At 46.1% G+C, this 16,987-nt stretch overlaps 1 protein-coding gene across 5 annotated transcripts in view; it reads right to left on the reverse strand.

Moving 5' to 3' along the window:
* PRR5L (proline rich 5 like) overlaps positions 1-16,987 on the reverse strand; it is a 79,329-nt gene that overhangs the window by 17,548 nt on the left and 44,794 nt on the right. For all 5 annotated transcript variants that reach the window (XM_018059229.1, XM_018059230.1, XM_013969814.2 and 2 more), the window contains 2 exons: positions 6,054-6,111; positions 1,303-1,394 (listed from right to left, as the gene is read on the reverse strand). In XM_018059229.1, coding sequence (XP_017914718.1) covers positions 1,303-1,394; positions 6,054-6,111 — 150 coding nt within the window. The remainder of the gene's footprint in view (positions 1-1,302; positions 1,395-6,053; positions 6,112-16,987) is intronic.

Here is a 16,987-nt window from a genome sequence, read left to right on the forward strand (position 1 = left end):
CTAGTATAAGTATGTCCCAAACATTGCATTGTTTATTATTTACCTGAAATTTAACTAGGCATCCTGCAGGTCAATTTCTGTTTTTTGGCAACCCTGCCTCCCAGGCGTGTCATCTTAAGACCCACTGCTGGCCAAGGAGTGAGTATTGCAGCGAAGGGACAAGTTTGTGGACAGAGAGGGTGAGCCATCCACAGAAAAGCTATAAATCCTCTCATGGGGGCGCAGCAGGGAGCCAAGGATGGGATGAAAACAGCAGTGGGCTGCAGGCCACACGCTTCTACTGGAATTGTTAGGGGCAAACTGGAATTGGAAAATGGGACTCTGAAGGCGTAATCTCCAGATTTTAAAATATTTGACATGTAGTTAAAAGAATCCAGAATTCCTTTAAAACAGCATTCAGAGCAAACAAAGCCCACGGGCTCTTACCCCTGGTACAAGGTAATTCCTACCAATTGCTTCACACCTAATCTAACCTGATTGCATGCGAAGCCTTAACCCCAATGGGAAGCGCTATTGTGAGCACACAGCAACGGAAGCCTATGACAGACACGTACACTTTAGAGAAGAACATCTATTGGTCAGTCTGCCTGAGGGCGTGTCCATTCTGACCAGGCACTGACCAATCCTGTTCTTGGCCCCTGCAGGAGGGTGGAGGGAAACCAGCACATGGTAGAAATGAGCTGAGCTCGCAGAATAAGAAGCATAAGAGATGCTGTTCATCTCGTACTCTAAATTCCTCATCCTGCAAGAGATGAAACGGAGCCGTGCTCAGAGACGGGAAATGAGTTTGCCCACATTCAGCTACAGATTCCCAGTCCGCAGTTCTTTCTGCTACATCATGGGCCTTCTTTTCTTCAGGAAATCGCTTACAGAGAGCAAGGAACACTACTCCTTTCCCGGAATTTGGGAGTCACAGGAAACTTGCCAGACAACTGTGCTTCAAAGAAAGCGGGGAGGGGAAAAAAGGAAAGAAAAGGGGGAAAAGTCTCCTTCCCCCATTTTCCCTTACTTCTGAAAAGTAAGAAGAAACAAACCACTCTAAGATACAGACATACTCAAAACCAAGAGGGAAAGGAGAGCCTACAGATTGCTAGGTATGCAGGCATTGTTTGCTGCTTGAGGTTAGATGCTAAATATAGAACAGAGTGCCCTCCAAAGATGTCCGAAGTCCTGATCCAACTCCGGCAGTGCCCAGGCTCCTGGTTTTCCCCCATTCACTGGCATGCCCCAGGGGGCACCGGTCAAGGAGTAAGTAAGACAGAGTGCCCAGGCCGGAGGAGATCGTTCCCCAGTGAGACTGACCTGAACTGGATAGAATATGGCCTGCAGGGTGGGGAGAGTCTCAGTGAAGAAGTGGTCCCAGACTTCAGCCAGAACCTCAATGCGATTTTCACCTACATGAGGGCGAGAAGATGGGAGGGGAGAAAGAAAGAAAAGAATGTGGTCATTACTCACAGGAGTGGTTGGGAGGCAGTTCCTAGTCAAATGGAGCACAGGCGGGGGTGTTGTGGGAGAAAGCTCATTACCTACATTGGATCTCCAAGTTCTACTACAGTAAACATGGAATTGGATGGGAAGATGATCAAGAATATGCAACTATGCCTTCTCTCCCTCAATCCACAAAAGGGAGCTGAATTTTGAAAAGCACATAATAACTGCAATCATCATGAGAATGGTTACAGCATGATCAGGCCCTGTGCTAGACTATTACCTATAAGCAATCTCATGAATGGACGCTGTTACCCTGCTTTACAGCTCGGACACGCCAGGCATCTGGGCTCAAAGGAACACAGGTAGAAGGCCAAGCTGGGCTTCCAGGACCCATGTTCTTGCCCATATAATCCAGCAAGATCAAGTACACAGTTATATATTATCTTTTTTTTGTTTTTGCAATCACTAAGACACTGGTTTTTCAGTCTAGATTTGAGCTATCCCTGGAGAAAGATGGAAAGAGGACTTAGAAACTATCACCTGCACCCACCGTAACTCTGAATGGTCATCTGCAAAACACAGCCACCTCCTGACGCCGTGTCTACCACGCCCCCGGGATCAGGAAGCCCAAGTCCTGGCAAGCGCTCCCCCCAGGCTAGATGGACACAGGTCACCCTACACCACCGGAAGGCTGTTTGAGGAACTTCTGCACTTGCAGGAAAGGCGGGCACTGGCAGAGGGGAGTCTGCACAGTGGCTGCTGTTTAATGACCTAGATAACAGAGCTGACTGGGCACTGTCTCTGCCCAGCTGAGGCAGGGAAACTGGGTCAGCCAAGATTAGACACTGAGAGATGCGTCTGGCAATACGTTGCCAGATCCACTGAACAGATCTTGAAAGATTCACTTAGTGATGTCCATCTATTAGTTTAACAGACAACAAAAGCAGTGGCTGGGAGAGAGAACAGAATGAAGCCATGACTTTAGCTGGCAGGATCAAAGATGTGCTGATTTTTAAAGTCAGAGTGAAATACACCAGGGAAAATGCAAACCCATAACACCCTCTACTCTCCTTTGTAAATTACACTCTGTTGGAATCACTCATTCACTTCTCTGTCTCCTCCACTAGAACGGGAGTTAAGGGCACCAGCCCTGTTTTCCTGTTCACCTTTCTATTTCTAGTGCTTAGCATGGTGCCAGACACATTGGTAATACACTGTTTGGAAATCTTTGATTGAATGAATGGCAAGTATTGAGTATATGATGCTGCTGCTAAGTCGCTTCAGTTGTGTCTGACTCTGTGCAACCCCATAGATGGCAGCCCACAAGCCCCCCCCGTCCCTGGGATTCTCCAGGCAAAAACACTGGAGTGGGTTGCCATGAGTATATAGGTTTTTTTAAATGCCAGGGCTGGTGAGTGGAAGGAGGTTACCTTTTAACCTGGGACAGGTTACCTTTTAATATGGGACAGGACAGAGCAGGCAGGATTTAACAGTCAGCTCCAACATTTTCCTTTGCTCTTAGATAAAGAAAACCACACCATGGCAACCTGGCTGGGGAGAGTCTGTTTCCTTTTTCTGTATCTTCATCCTCTTCTGAATTCCCCTTTTATGTGAATTTTATTTCAGCCCCTTACACTCACCATCCTCCCTCCACGCCACAGGGCTTTTGCACATGCTAATTCCTTTGTTGAGACTATTCTCTGCCTTCTCTCTTTGCCTAACCTACATCTGTTTATCTTCATAAAGTGTTCATCTTCACAGTTTCAACTCCAGCATCACTTTCACAGAAAAGTCTCCCCATTGCTCAGACCCCCCTGTTATGGATTGTATTCTTAGTACTTGTCTCAGTTACAGTTTTATATTTGGTGGTGATTTGATTAATACATGTCTCCGCTACCAGGCTGTGAGCATAAGATTTGTAATCTTACGAAGTTTTGCTCACCACTGTGTTCTCAGCACCTAGCAAAGCACCTGGCATAGTAGATAATCAATAAACGTCTGAATGAATCAATCAGTCACCATCCTCTTTTCAAAGGCAGGTTTGCTAGTTCACTGCAGGGAGGAGGCAGGAAATCAAGAGGACAGTCTGCAACATTAGGTCATGCTGGTGCCTAAAGCCAAAATGAACCCCAACACTTGGAGAGAGTGTCTCAAAGGAGAAAAGGCTCTGCCAGCTCCTTTACTGATGGTCCTTACCCCGAGCCTTCCATCACAGAGACAGGCAGAGGCCCTGCCGACTAGAAAGGTGAGACAGAAAGCCTGCTGCTCAGTGCTCCCCCTACTTTCTCCCCTTCACCTCCAAGACGGAATACTCATTGGCACGTGCAGTCATCATTCAACCCGGCAGTGGGAAGGTGCCTCTCCTGGGAACCTGGGTCTAATTGCTGGCTGCAAACTTCAGAGAGGAATGGAGGTTTTGGAAAGTGTTCAGAGAAGAACATCAGAGAGACAAGCTAAACAGAGTAGCCTGGGGAGGAAAGAGTTAATGGGAGGAGGTGACTCCACCTCCAAGAACAGCCCCCAGGTCAAGGGCTTAGTCCCCTACAAAGATGAAAGGGGTCTGGATGGAAGCTTCTAGATGATTATCTTATTACAAACTGTCCTCTAATTGCCACAGAGGTTTAGATCACCAGAGGTGTACAGAAGTCTGAGAAATTCTTTAAAGCCAAGGTTACTAAAGCTCTAGAAAAGATTACTGAAACTAACAAGGTATATTCTGCCTACAAAAGAGAACCACATCATGTCTAGGGGCTGCCTCTGTCCCTTCTGCAGCCATCAGTCAGGGTTGATGTGTATAAGTCAGGTTGATAAAGTACAGGTTATTCAATGATAAGATAGATTCCAAACTTGATTTTATAGCAAAACACTTTCATCCAATAAAATCTTTCTTGGAGTTATAACATACAAAATTAACATGTAGAGATGTTCTGTTGAAGATGTAAGAGCGCCTTCACTGTGCAGAAAGGACCCTGCCACCCAACCCGCAGGACAAGAAGGGACCCAGCAAGAATATCCTGGCCTCTGCCCTCCAGTCGTGCTTTGGAGCAGAAACACAGAAACTTGGATGCTCCTGTTTCTCCTATCAAGCTCTGCGCCTCAGTTTTCACTCTGAATGTAGCTATGTTGAGTGTCACCTGGGTGACAGACCGTCAACTTTCCCTTTTAAGGTCCCTTGAATCTGTTTTGCTCAGGATCTTGTTCATAACTCTGGTTATCCACATTTCCAGGAGCATATAACTCTCCAAATGACTTACAAACTATGTGGTTGAAGATGTGGAAGCCACCCACCTTTCACGCCTGGGTACTAGCCCCACTCCCAAATGCAAAAAGGCCATGAAACTCTCAACGCAACTGCATTCGAGGGAAACACGGCTGCAGGTTCAGTCAACTCTTGAGTAGACAGAGGTTAATTTCGAACCTCTGGTTTTTCAAAGTCTTGGTGAGCACTCATTGTGTGCTGGGCCCTGGGACTTTCCAGGGTCAATTTCTCATTTTTTTTTTCCTACTTTGTCTTTCTAGGAGACACGGACACAAGTGTCTTTCCCAGAGAAGGGGAGGAGAAAAGGGGATGGTCTACTACCTGATATGTCTGAATCTAGAAGTAAATTTGATCAACAGATAGAGGTCTCCAGGCTAGAGTAGAAAAAAAAGAAGGAACCAGTGTGCATACCTACTATGTGCCAGGGACAGCACTGTGCTGGTTCTACTCCTATATCCCCTACAATCCCTAGCTCCATTTTATCATTTAAAACACTATTTGAAAAACCAAGACTCAAAGAGATGAGAAACTCGCCAAAGGTTACCCAAGAAGTAGGGGGCAACCAGGATCCAGGTTAATGGGAGCTGACAGTAACCATCAGTGGCACCATGGGGTCTATTGGCCAACTCTTGCCTTCATCCCAGCTCCCAGCTCCATTCAATGCCTTTCTATCAGTTTGACTCTAGAATCTTTTAAGGCTGGGGAAATTTTCTTTGCTTATTAAATCTTACCCCACTGAGTGGGTGCCTGCTAAGTCTCCATCAAATGAGTGAACCATCTGACAGATACGACCTCAAAAAACAATGAAAGTCTGCTCAGTCATGTCTGACTCTTTGTGACCCCATGGACTGTAGCCTGCCAGGCTCCTCTGTCCATGGAATTCTCTAGGCCAGAATACTGGAGAGGGTAGCCATTCCCTTTTCCAGGGGATCTTCCCAACCCAGGGATCAAACCCAGATCTCCCACATTGCAGGCAGATTCTTTACCGTCTGAGCCACCAGGGAAACCCCGAGAAACAGTACAAAGGTCAATAGGAAATAGCCTAGATCAGACCAGAGGGAACAGGATCTACAGTATAATGTATTCCTTCAAAGGAGACCCCTGACATACATCTTGTGAAAACCAGCCCTTACGGGGGTCTCCCAAGAGGCCACCCTAATTCCCCCTCATTTCTCAAACAGTCTGACTTGCACCGCAAGGAGTGGCTGACTCAAACTGAAACGCTGCCGCCTAGCTGGAGAAGAGGCGGCTGGGGTGACTCACGTGCTTGGAGCCTGCCTCTCTTGGACAGACTCATTTCAGCTGTCCAAGCATCAAAGGCTGAGTCAGAGTTCCCGCCAGACGGAGGCTGCCTTGTACTTGCCTTCACACAGCTTGATCTTCTCCTCCACGAACAGCAGTCCTTTTGCTAGAAGCTGGTTCTGCCGAAAGAGAACAAAGGACACAAGACTTCACTGCGTGACTAACCCTTGTCCACTCTAGGTGGGTGAAGGCATGGAGTTCTAGGCACTTGGACACTGTCATGCCTCCAGGCTGAAGAAGGCTTCAGTCCTCTAGGAAGGCTGAGGCTTCAGGAGGAGTCAGCGAGACAGTCCGTCACAAAGGAGGGAGACGAAAGCCAAACCCAACCAGCATTCCCATCCCTCCAACCAGGGAAGATGTGACCACAAGCTTGGCTGGACTGTCTGGAAGGACTAGGGTGGACACCCAATGTCCTTTGAGCCCTTCATATAAACTCAGAAAGTGGAGCGTGGAGGCAATGAGAAATTATGCAGAAATGATAGACTTTTTATAAAAACTGACAGTTTCTCAAGCTAGCATGAAAGAGACGGCAGCAGTGAGTATGTGTCCCTCAGTGAGTGTGTGCATGAGGAAGTTGTGGAAAAACAGTAAGATGAAGTCCCTTTGCGATTGCAACTAACAACTGCTGGGCGTTTTGCAGATATCACAGGATATTTATTCTTCATCTCATCTAATTCTGACCCTCCCAATAATCTGATCAAGTTGGTGCTATTACCCCCTGACTTTACTGATGGTCAGGGTAGACTTGCCCACAGGAGACAGACTCAATCTTCCTGGCTCCACCAGCCATGTTCTTTCTACTCTGCCTTGCTGCCTTCCAGCAGGTCTTCCCACCCAGATCCCCTTCTTCCCTCAAAAGGCTACAGCTGGTCCCATGCAATGCAGGCAGCTCTTCCAAAGGTCACAGAATCTCAGAGATGCCTCACCACTTACCTCACACCTTTAGATGATCAAAGGCCTATGCTTATGGTGTGGGGGATCCATAGTGGTATATATCCTACCAAAAACCTATGCATTTCTTAGAGTTCTCCCTTAGAAAACCCTAAAACCCTGTTACCATGATGGGGAGAGTATAAGACAGACAGGTGTTCAAGTCCAGCTCAGCCACTTTCTAGCTGTGTGATCTTGGGCTTCCTTTCCTGAGTCCTGAGCCCCTCATCTATAAAATAGCATCACACCAGCAATATCATAAAGTTCTTATAATATTATAAATACACACACAGGGACTTCCCTGGTGGTCCAGTGGTTAAGACTCCGAGCTGCCAATGCTGTGGGCGTGGGTTCGATCCCTGGTTGGGGAACTAAGATTTCACATGATGTGCGGCACAGCCAAAAGATTAAATACATACACACATACATGCACACACACACACACACACACACACACACACACACACACACACACACACACACACACACGGTAATCAGTGGTAATGGGCAGGAACGACAATAGTTGCTCTCTTAACCCAACTATCTTCCCAAAAGGACAGGCAGGTAAAGAGATTCACTAATGAATGGACCTACATCAAACATATTAAAGTAGTTTATCAAAGGCACTATCACATTTCTGTGACTAAGACACATATATGGAATTTTATAGACCCAATTAAAATTGCCAAGCTATAACCTAATTTGAAAAGTAATTAGCCATCATTTAGTTTCAAGATGGAACCCCAACTCAAAGTTATAGTGACATCCTATAGGAGTCCACCAACTCTGTTAAAGGGAAAACGATCAATTCCTTTCCCAGGAATGATGGAACAGACAAGTAATGACGGTGAAACTCTGTGTCCTCTACCTTCCACCAAGCACACGAATCCCAGAAGCAAGAAAAACACCACAGCAACACTGAGATGATCAAAATCAGGACTTTGTGGCACCGTAGCTGGGCAGGAATGGATGGCGCACGTGTTTCCAGATGTAACCAACCGCCACCAAATGGCTCTGAGCAAAAATCCCAATTCAGGCCCGAAGTCTGTGCCCGGGTCCCTTTCACTGGCCCAGAGGACGGTCTTAAGAGGTCCCCAGCGCTCTGTGCGAGCTGTCCTGATGCCTTGCTCTCCATCACTGCCTCCATTGCCAACACGGATACCCCAGCCTTCTTCCAAAATAGCCACAAATCCTCCTTAACTTCAAGTTTCTGAGATTTACCTCCAAATGTATGAGAGACTCCTCCCTGTGATGCAGGTTTCATAATTATGTTCCTGCACTGTAATTATTTACATTTTAAAGGTGGGCCGTGTCCAAGGCACCGAGAGAAATAAAAGCCTGGTCCAGGTTATATCATGAGTCAGTAATAGTCAATATATCCCATGTGTCAGGATTTTAGGTTTTTAGGGGTGAGGACCATGTAATTTAGGTTACCTGGCTTGGAGAACAATGCTTAAAACATGGTAGAAGCTAATAAATATTCACTGAGTACATATTGCCTGTTTGGATGTTACAAACCATTTTTGCTTTTAAGAAATCAAGGTAAGAGATAGAATGTTTTTAAGAAGAGAGAAAGTGATGTAAGTCCCTAAAATTCTAATATGCAATAGGCTACGTGCTCAGTCGTGTCCTACTCATTGTGACTGTAGCCCACCAGGCTTCTCTATCCATAGAATTTTCCAAGCATAAATACTGGAATGAGTTGCCATTTCCTAATCCAGGGAATCCTCCCAACCCAGGGATTGAACTCAAGTCTCCTGGGCTCCCGCATTGGCAGGTGAATTCTTTACCACTGAGCCATCTAGGAAGCCAAAATTCCAATACCCTTAGGCATTTGTACATTTTGCTCTTATTTTATAAATGCCATTTTCTTCCTTTGATGAAAACTACTTTGCATCCTACTGGACAAACTTTTTAAAATGGCATAGGCTCTCCTTCCTGCTCTACTTTGGGGAAATTTTTTTAAAACTAAGGAAGTCATTAGTGTATTATGGAAGAAATGGAAAAGAAAACATTCTTGTTAAATTTCTCATGAAATACCATAGAAATTCTGTAGCTTAGATTAAAATAAGAGTAACAAAAACCCGAGGTGAAAAGGGGCCTTCAGAATCATCTAGTCATTCTCACCTCTCCCCAGCCCTGTGGTCCAAATCAAACGGTCACACACAGTTTCAATAATTTTTTAGGTTGGACCCATTTTCCAGAAAGCTAAAACAACTTTCAAAAGCATCTTAAAGAAAGCATTTTTACTCCTAGGCTTTGTAGATTTTGCTCTTATTTTACAGTTGAATAAACTGCAGCTAGAAGTACAATCTCCATCTTTTATTTGGCACGTGCTAAGTGAATTCGGATCTTTTGGGCTAGCCTGGCCCTCAGCCCCACCTCTCTGGAGAGTCGCTCACCACCTACTCAGTGGCACTGGGCCCCCTCTTGCATGCTTGAGCCCTTTGAACCCAGCCTGCATCTCTGGCTATGCTGATTGGCCGGGTGCCCACCCTCCGACCCACTTGAGTCTCAAACTGAGCCAATCACTTGCTCTCCTGGGAACTGTAATCAACCAGGCCCCGCCTTTGATCCAAAGGGCCCTGTAATCCTAAGGTCCCAGTGCTTTGAAAGGACTTATGCTCTGCAGTTGCCTTCCTCACTTCATAATATTTTTATTTCTGAATCTGTGGGTTTTTTTTTTTTCAAATGGTTTGTTCTTTTTATTTATTTTTTTTTAGTTTTTTATTTTTTAAATTTTAAAATCTTTAATTCTTACATGCGTTCCCAAACATGAACCCCCCTCCCACCTCCCTCCCCACAACATCTCTCTGGGTCATCCCCATGCACCAGCCCCAAGCATGCTGCACCCTGCGTCAGGCATAGACTGGTGATTCAATTCTTACATGATAGTATACATGTTAGAATTCCCATTCTCCCAAAGCATCCCACCCTCTCCCTCTCCCTCTGAGTCCAAAAGTCCGTTATACACATCTGTGTCTTTTTTCCTGTCTTGCATACAGGGTCGTCATTGCCATCTTCCTAAATTCCATATATATGTGTTAGTATACTGTATTGGTGTTTTTCTTTCTGGCTTACTTCACTCTGTATAATTGGCTCCAGTTTCATCCATCTCATCAGAACTGATTCAAATGAATTCTTTTTAACGGCTGAGTAATACTCCACTGTGTATATGTACCACAGCTTTCTTATCCATTCATCTGCTGATGGACATCTAGGTTGTTTCCATGTCCTGGCTATTATAAACAGTGCTGCAATGAACATTGGGGTACATGTGTCTCTTTCAATTCTGGTTTCCTCGGTGTGTATGCCCAGCAGTGGGATTGCTGGGTCATAAGGTAGTTCTATTTGCAATTTTTTAAGGAATCTCCACACTGTTCTCCATAGTGGCTGTATTAGTTTGCATTCCTGTGGGGTTTTTTTTTAAAAGAGAAGGCTGATGGGGCAATGGAGCTCACCCCAGGGGCTTGACTTCAGCTCACTTGTGGTCTCGTCTCCTACAGCCACCCCAGGAGGTCCCTGCTCCCCACCCCCTGCTGTTCCTTGCCCTGCCAGTCTCCCCTGCCCTGCCCCACCACCGCTGTCGTCCTACTCCTAAGGCGATGACAGGGTCACATCAGTGGGGGCCCAGGCCCTGGTGCCTTACAGCATCTTGCAGAAAGCCAGGCAGCAGACCTCCCTGCCCTGGGCTGGCAGAGCTCTGGCTGGAGTGCTGGTGACTCGGTGGGGGCCTCTTGACCACCCCTGATCTATGTACCGAGACCATGAAGGTTATAACACTTGGGGGTCCCCTGTCCATGGTGGGTTGCAGCTGCAGGTCCATGGGAAGGGAAGTGCCTTCCACGCCCTGGCAGCAACCAAAATTGCATTCTGCACCTGCTAATGATGAAGGCCACCCTGTCTGCTGATCCCTTCACCTGAGGACACGCCGACTGGACATCTGTGCAGCTTAAAACGGCTGAGACTTAAAGAAAAAAGAAGAGAAAAACAGCCTGGGTTCAGAGAGCTCTTATCTTTCTAAGCATCTCTTCCCCCTGGCCTCACTTGCCAGTATTCCCAGCTCCAGATAAACACCTGGCTCTAGAAGGTGCTGAGAAAATGTCTGTATGGGAACAGAGCTGGAGAAGATCCCGACTTTCCTCTTGTCCCACTTCCTGCCCAATGGCACCAACCCCATCACCTCCCAACCCAAAGGCTTCGAGCCAAAAAACCAGTTATATTCAATAGCAGCCACCTAGGAAATGGGCCAGTTGTTACTCAATGCAGCCCCCATAAATGAACTTGGACGGGGAATACATAGCCCTCTAATGAAGTGGCAGAGGATCCAGAAGGAAAAAAAAAAACAAAAAACAGCTGACCTGTGTTTATGAAGATGTTGAAAATGGGCTGCCAGCAGAAGAACAAGGCTCCAAGGAAAAAACGCAAAAAAATAAAACAAAGCAAAACAAGGATGTCTGTGGAAAAGCAGCCAAAACTATGCAGTCTTCAGTGGATTGAAAAGATTCAGCTCATCCTGGGTAATCCTGGAGAGTGGGCAGAAGGAGCTGGGGAGGACAGAGAGAGTGGGCCTGTGACAACTGCAGGGCCGCTCCCTGACCCGGCCCGAAAGACTCCGGAAGATGAAGAACCAACAGGCTAGGAGCTGGGGTGAATGATGCTACTTCCACACAAGGTAGGCGCTCTGCAAACGCTTAAGGCTGCTCACCATCCATCGCGTCTGGTGCTTTAGCAGCGATGATGACAGTAAGAACAGCAAGGATGACAGGAGGGATAACGTTGGGTTTTACTCTTTGTCAGGCTCTGTATTGTACCCTTAGAATGCGTGATCTCACGTGACCATCGCCACAAACTGACACCCTTTATACAGAAGAAGAAACTGAGGATCAGAGAAGTGAAAGTGAAAGTCTGTTGTACCTAACTCTTTGCGACCCCATGGACTATATAGTCCATGGAATTCTCCAGGCCAGAATATTGGAGTGGGTAGCCTTTTCGTTCTCCAGGGGATCTTCCCAACCCAGGGATTGAACCCAGATCTCCCACACTGCAAGCAGATTCTTTACCAGCTATGCCACAAGAGAAGCCCAAGAATACTGGAGTGAGTAGCCTATCCCTTCTCCAGTGGATCTTTCTGACCCTGGAATCAAAACACGGTGTCCTGCATTGCAGGCGGATTCTGTACCAACTGAGCTATCAGGGAAGCCCTGAGGTTCAGAGAAGCAACTAGCAAATGTGAGGCCAGAACTTGCATCCAGGTTGGTTGGAATTCAAAGCCCAAATCTTTCCCCCAGCATATGACTCTGTTTTACTTCAGCAATGATGATTAAAAAAAAAAATACTAAGGTGAACAGCTATCATTCCTTGATGGCTCACTTTTATTATACAAAGTACTTGATATATGTCATCTCCTCTAGTAACAGGCAACAATCTTTTGAAGTAGGTACTGTGATTACAGCCAGATTATCACTAAGAAAACTGAGTTTCAGAGAGGCTAGGTAACACACCTACAGTCACATAGCCAGAAAGTGTTCTGGCACGGACTGGGTTTCAGACCTTCCTGGCAGAAAGGCTGGTGTTTTTAGGCATCACACTCTTCTGCCCTGTCAGCTGGAAAGGTTTTTAATGCCCTTGCCCACAAAGGAAAATAGATGAGATCCATCTGGTTCAGATATGGTGGGGAGGTCGGATTGGCAATTTCAGGCTATGTAACTAGGTTCCACCAAAACTTTCATTCTTCTGAGTCATTGCTGCTGCCCAATCCTGCTACAGCTTCTCAACTTCTGCCTCTCCAAAACGGCTTTCCCTGAGGCCTCCCTCTCCACTGTGCTAGGTTGCTTTAGTCGTGTCCAACTCTGTGAGACCCCATGGACTGTAGCCAGGTTCCTCTGTCCATGGGATTCTCCAAGCAAGAATACTGGAGTGGGTTGCCATGCCCTCCTCCAGGGGATCTTCCCAACCACATTCTATATCCAGAATACACCTGGCTCCCAGGTGGATTATATACACCTGGCTCCCAGATGGATTCTATCCCCAGATAAGACATTCTTTCCTACCCCAGAAGGATTTGGCAGTATGTCACTCTGCCTACCAAGAACTTATATTAACCAATAATTCTAGTCCAGGCATTTCTTTCCAGAGACAGCAATGTCTACAGAGGTTGTTGTCATTGGCATCAAGCCAATGATAGATTCATGGGCCACCTCCATTTTTTTCCCCTTTTGTGACTTTGAAAGTACAGCCATCATCTCTAAGGATGTCTACATTTCCTGTGAACCTGGATGTCTTCCTAGATAAGCAATAAAAAGTCTTATAAACAAAACTCACCCCCAGGCCCAGGGAGTTCTTAATAAACCAATGTGTAGGAGTGATGAGTCCAGAGAGAAAGCCCCAGATGGGAGACTGAAGACAATTTAAAACTTGGTACAAATGCTAATTCTTCATTAGCATCATTTCGCTGGTAAAATTCACTGAAAGGGTGAATTGGGGCTTTTTTCAAGTTATTTTATGAGGAAGCAGGGAAACAGTCCCATGTCTGTTTTGCTAGATACTGAAAATATAAAATTTTAAAACACTGAAATTTTTCTTCTCCAGGGTTTTTCAGGGGATGTCTCCAGGGCATTTTTAACACTTAAATTATATAATCCAAAAGATTTTTTTCTCGTGGCCAGATGGCCTGGGTTTGATCTATGCTCTACCTTTTACTGGGCTTCCCAGGTGGCGCTAGTGGTAGAGAAACAGCCTGCCAATGCAAGAGATATAACAGACACAGCATATGATCCCTGGGTCGGGAAGATCCCCTGGAGGAGGGCATGGCAACCCACTCCAGTATTCTTGCTGGAAGATTCCATGGACAGAGGAGCATGGCAGGCTGCAGTCCATAGGGTCACAAAAAGTCGGCCACGACTCAAGCGGCTTAGCATGCACGCTTTTATAACCTGAATGATAGTGGATAACCTCTCTTTCCCCAGGTTTAGCTGCAATACATGCTAAACGATAACAATGAAAATTTCCTCATCCTCTGTCAGGAGGTCTACATGACTTAGTGTAGGAATGGTTCTCAGATCAGTTCTCAAGACTTGAGCTCACACGAGAATCCCCGAGGACTTGCTAAAACACAGACTGCTGGGCCGAACCCCACAGTTTCTGATTCAGTTCATCTGAGGCGGGGCCTGAGGATTTGTTTATCTGACACTTTCTCAGGTGATGCTGAAAATGCAGGTCTGAGGACCACACTTTGAGAACCAACAGGTTAGAACAATGCCTGACACATAAATGTTGGATAATATTAGCTTTTGCTAGTATGATGATTATTTTTGTATTCCTTGAGTTGTAGAACAGCCTCCGAGAAAGGGCCCCTGCTGCTTTCCAAGTCTAACAATACTCTTCGGCCTACCCACCTCAGTCTTTACTTCTCAGGCCACTGAAGTGCTAGGTGTTCTCATGTGTCCAGCATCGAGCTCTGTCTTCCATCCCTTCTCACACTGGCTCCCTAAACCCGTCTCCTACCATTCCCAGCCTAGTCACCCAATTTCATCCATAATGGGTTTCCAAAAACACAGACGCATGTGGGACAAGACACTGACGTGTTATAAGGGGGAGTTCTGTTCCCATACAGCACTAGATGATAAAATCCCTAATTACACCTCATTTTTGGAGCTCATCTTCGAGTGATTTATTTGCAGCATTTGGTATGTACATGTTCCTTCTTTAACAGTTGAACGTGTAATAACCTCAACTGACGAGGCTAAAGAGTTGCCGTTTCAGCATGTCCACAGATTTCCATCTTTCTCTCACTTATATTAAGATTTATGGCTATCCATTTCAAGACTCACTTTTCCGTTTATCTCCATGAAATTGGAGGAAAGTCCAATAAAAATATTCAAATAATTGCACAAAATTCAAGTAATTGCCGAGGAGATTAAGCACAGCAAAGAGGCTGGGTGGTGGGCAACCCCACAGAAGGCACCCTGAAACAGCTAGGGGTCCTCCTGGAAGCCCCCAGACTATGCCAACTTTTTCTCTCCCTTCTCAGCAGCCAAGGGAAGCGTTAGGTCACCCCAGTGTTCATAGACTCTGTACGTAAGTAAGGCCTCTCTTCCAAGAGCTGGCCAAATTCAAAATGCAACCTCTAATGACCTTCTCACCTAAAGACATCATCCTCTCCCCATCTCTCCCATCTTCATCCTGGAGTTCGGCTCCTCTTGTTTAAAGCCCCTCTGGATCCTGGCTCCAATTTCACCTTCAAAGCAGTATATAGGAACTGTCCCTCACTACCTGTGTGCTTACATGCTAAGTTGCTTCAGTCATATTCGCCTTTTCGTGACCTTATGGGCTGTTGTCCGCCAGGCTTCTCTGTCCATGGATTCTCCAGGCAAAAATACTGGAGTGGGTAGTCATTTCTTCCTCCAGGGGATCTTCCCGACCCAGGGATTGAACCCGAGTCGCTTATGTCTCCTGCAATGGCAGGCTAGTTCTTTACCACTAGCGCCACCTGAGAAGCCCTCCTAATTTATCTTTTTTCCCATTTCAGGAATCACTCTAGCCTTCCCAAGTGGATTAAAGAGTTTAAACTTCTGTACCCTATTCCATTTGGGTTTGGAAATTGCAAAAATTATTTCCCCCACTCTTTATTGTTTCTCCACCCTAATTTTTCTGGATTCTTACAAGCCCTATCTTTGTGCCTAAACAATGTATTTATTTGGGGCCTGTTTTTAAGCCTTTACCTTCCGCTCAGGGCTTCAGTTAACAGAATGTTCTGTATCACCTGTATGGATGTATCTACAGCCCTGCCCTTCAATTTCATACTCCATGGTGACCAGGACGCTTCTTATGGGTCTCTCCTTCAGCTTCCTGCCACGTGGCCCCATGCCCTTGATGAATCCTCTCTGACAATGGTGAGTTAATGGGAAACTGGCCTCCTGGGACTCACAGATATGAGAAGAAGATGGAAACATTCGTATCACACACTACTAGGCCATCTGTGACCTATTGACAAGTGTGGTTGCCAAATTTCCCCTTTTGCTAGGTAGGGTCTTGTTCAAGGGCTTCCCAGGTAGCTCAGTGGAAAAGACTCTGCCTGCCAGTACAACAGATGCAAGAGTCGTGGGTTCAGTCCCTGGGTTGGGAAGATCACCTGGAGACGGAAATGGCAACCCACTCCATTATTCTCGCCAGGAAAAATCCCATGGACAGGGGAGCCTGGTGGGCTACAATCCATAGGGTCACAAAAGAGTCAGACACGACTGAGTGATTAACAAATCTTGTTGAAAGTCACTGACTACACACTGAGTTTCTGTATCAAGCAAAACTCTGGTTCCACCAAAAATAATTTAACTTTCTGGGCTTGAGGAAAAGCTTCCAACAGACACAACACAGCCAGCAGATGCAGAAACACAGAAAGTGCTATCTGCCACTCTTCCCATCCCCACATCCCGAACCACCAAGGCACCTAATCAGTTAAGAGAAAAATGCAGAGCATTTCCTATCATCCATTTCCAGAGTTAAAAGAAACCAATTATCCCCCAAGGGCTGTCTCTAGGATAGAGTTTCTGTCGGAAACCCCAATTTTCCTTCTGGGCGCAATTCAAAACAGACCAAAGAAAAAAGAAAATCAATACTGCAAATGTCAAAGATTTTTTCTGGCTGGTGTCTTCTGGAAATCTATCTGTGCTTTTGCCAATCAAACGGGCTGTCTTCTCTGTGTGCAGGCATAAGATAAGCACCATTTTCCCACCTGCTTTCCCCCTTCCCTCACCTTCAGGTCATTTTCATTATTCTTCCCTGAAGACCGTCTTTTTTTAAAACTGCAAAATGAGAATGTTCACATTCAAAAGCGGAGCCCCAGGGATGGATTTTACAAACAGTGATCTCTGGAATGGGGGTTTAGGGGCAGACCTCACTGCTGAGTACAGATGTCTGGGAGGGTGGTCATCTGATCCTCCACACAGAGGAGCCCACTTGTCACTTTACCCAATAGCCATGTCCATGGCATGGGGGTTGCAACAGTCCACCCCCGGATTTCATTCCTCACTTGTCCCCAGACCTTGCCCACTCCTTCTTTCTGGA

This window comes from Capra hircus, chromosome 15 (assembly GCF_001704415.2).
Source record: "Capra hircus breed San Clemente chromosome 15, ASM170441v1, whole genome shotgun sequence".
Classification (NCBI taxonomy): domain Eukaryota; kingdom Metazoa; phylum Chordata; class Mammalia; order Artiodactyla; family Bovidae; genus Capra; species Capra hircus.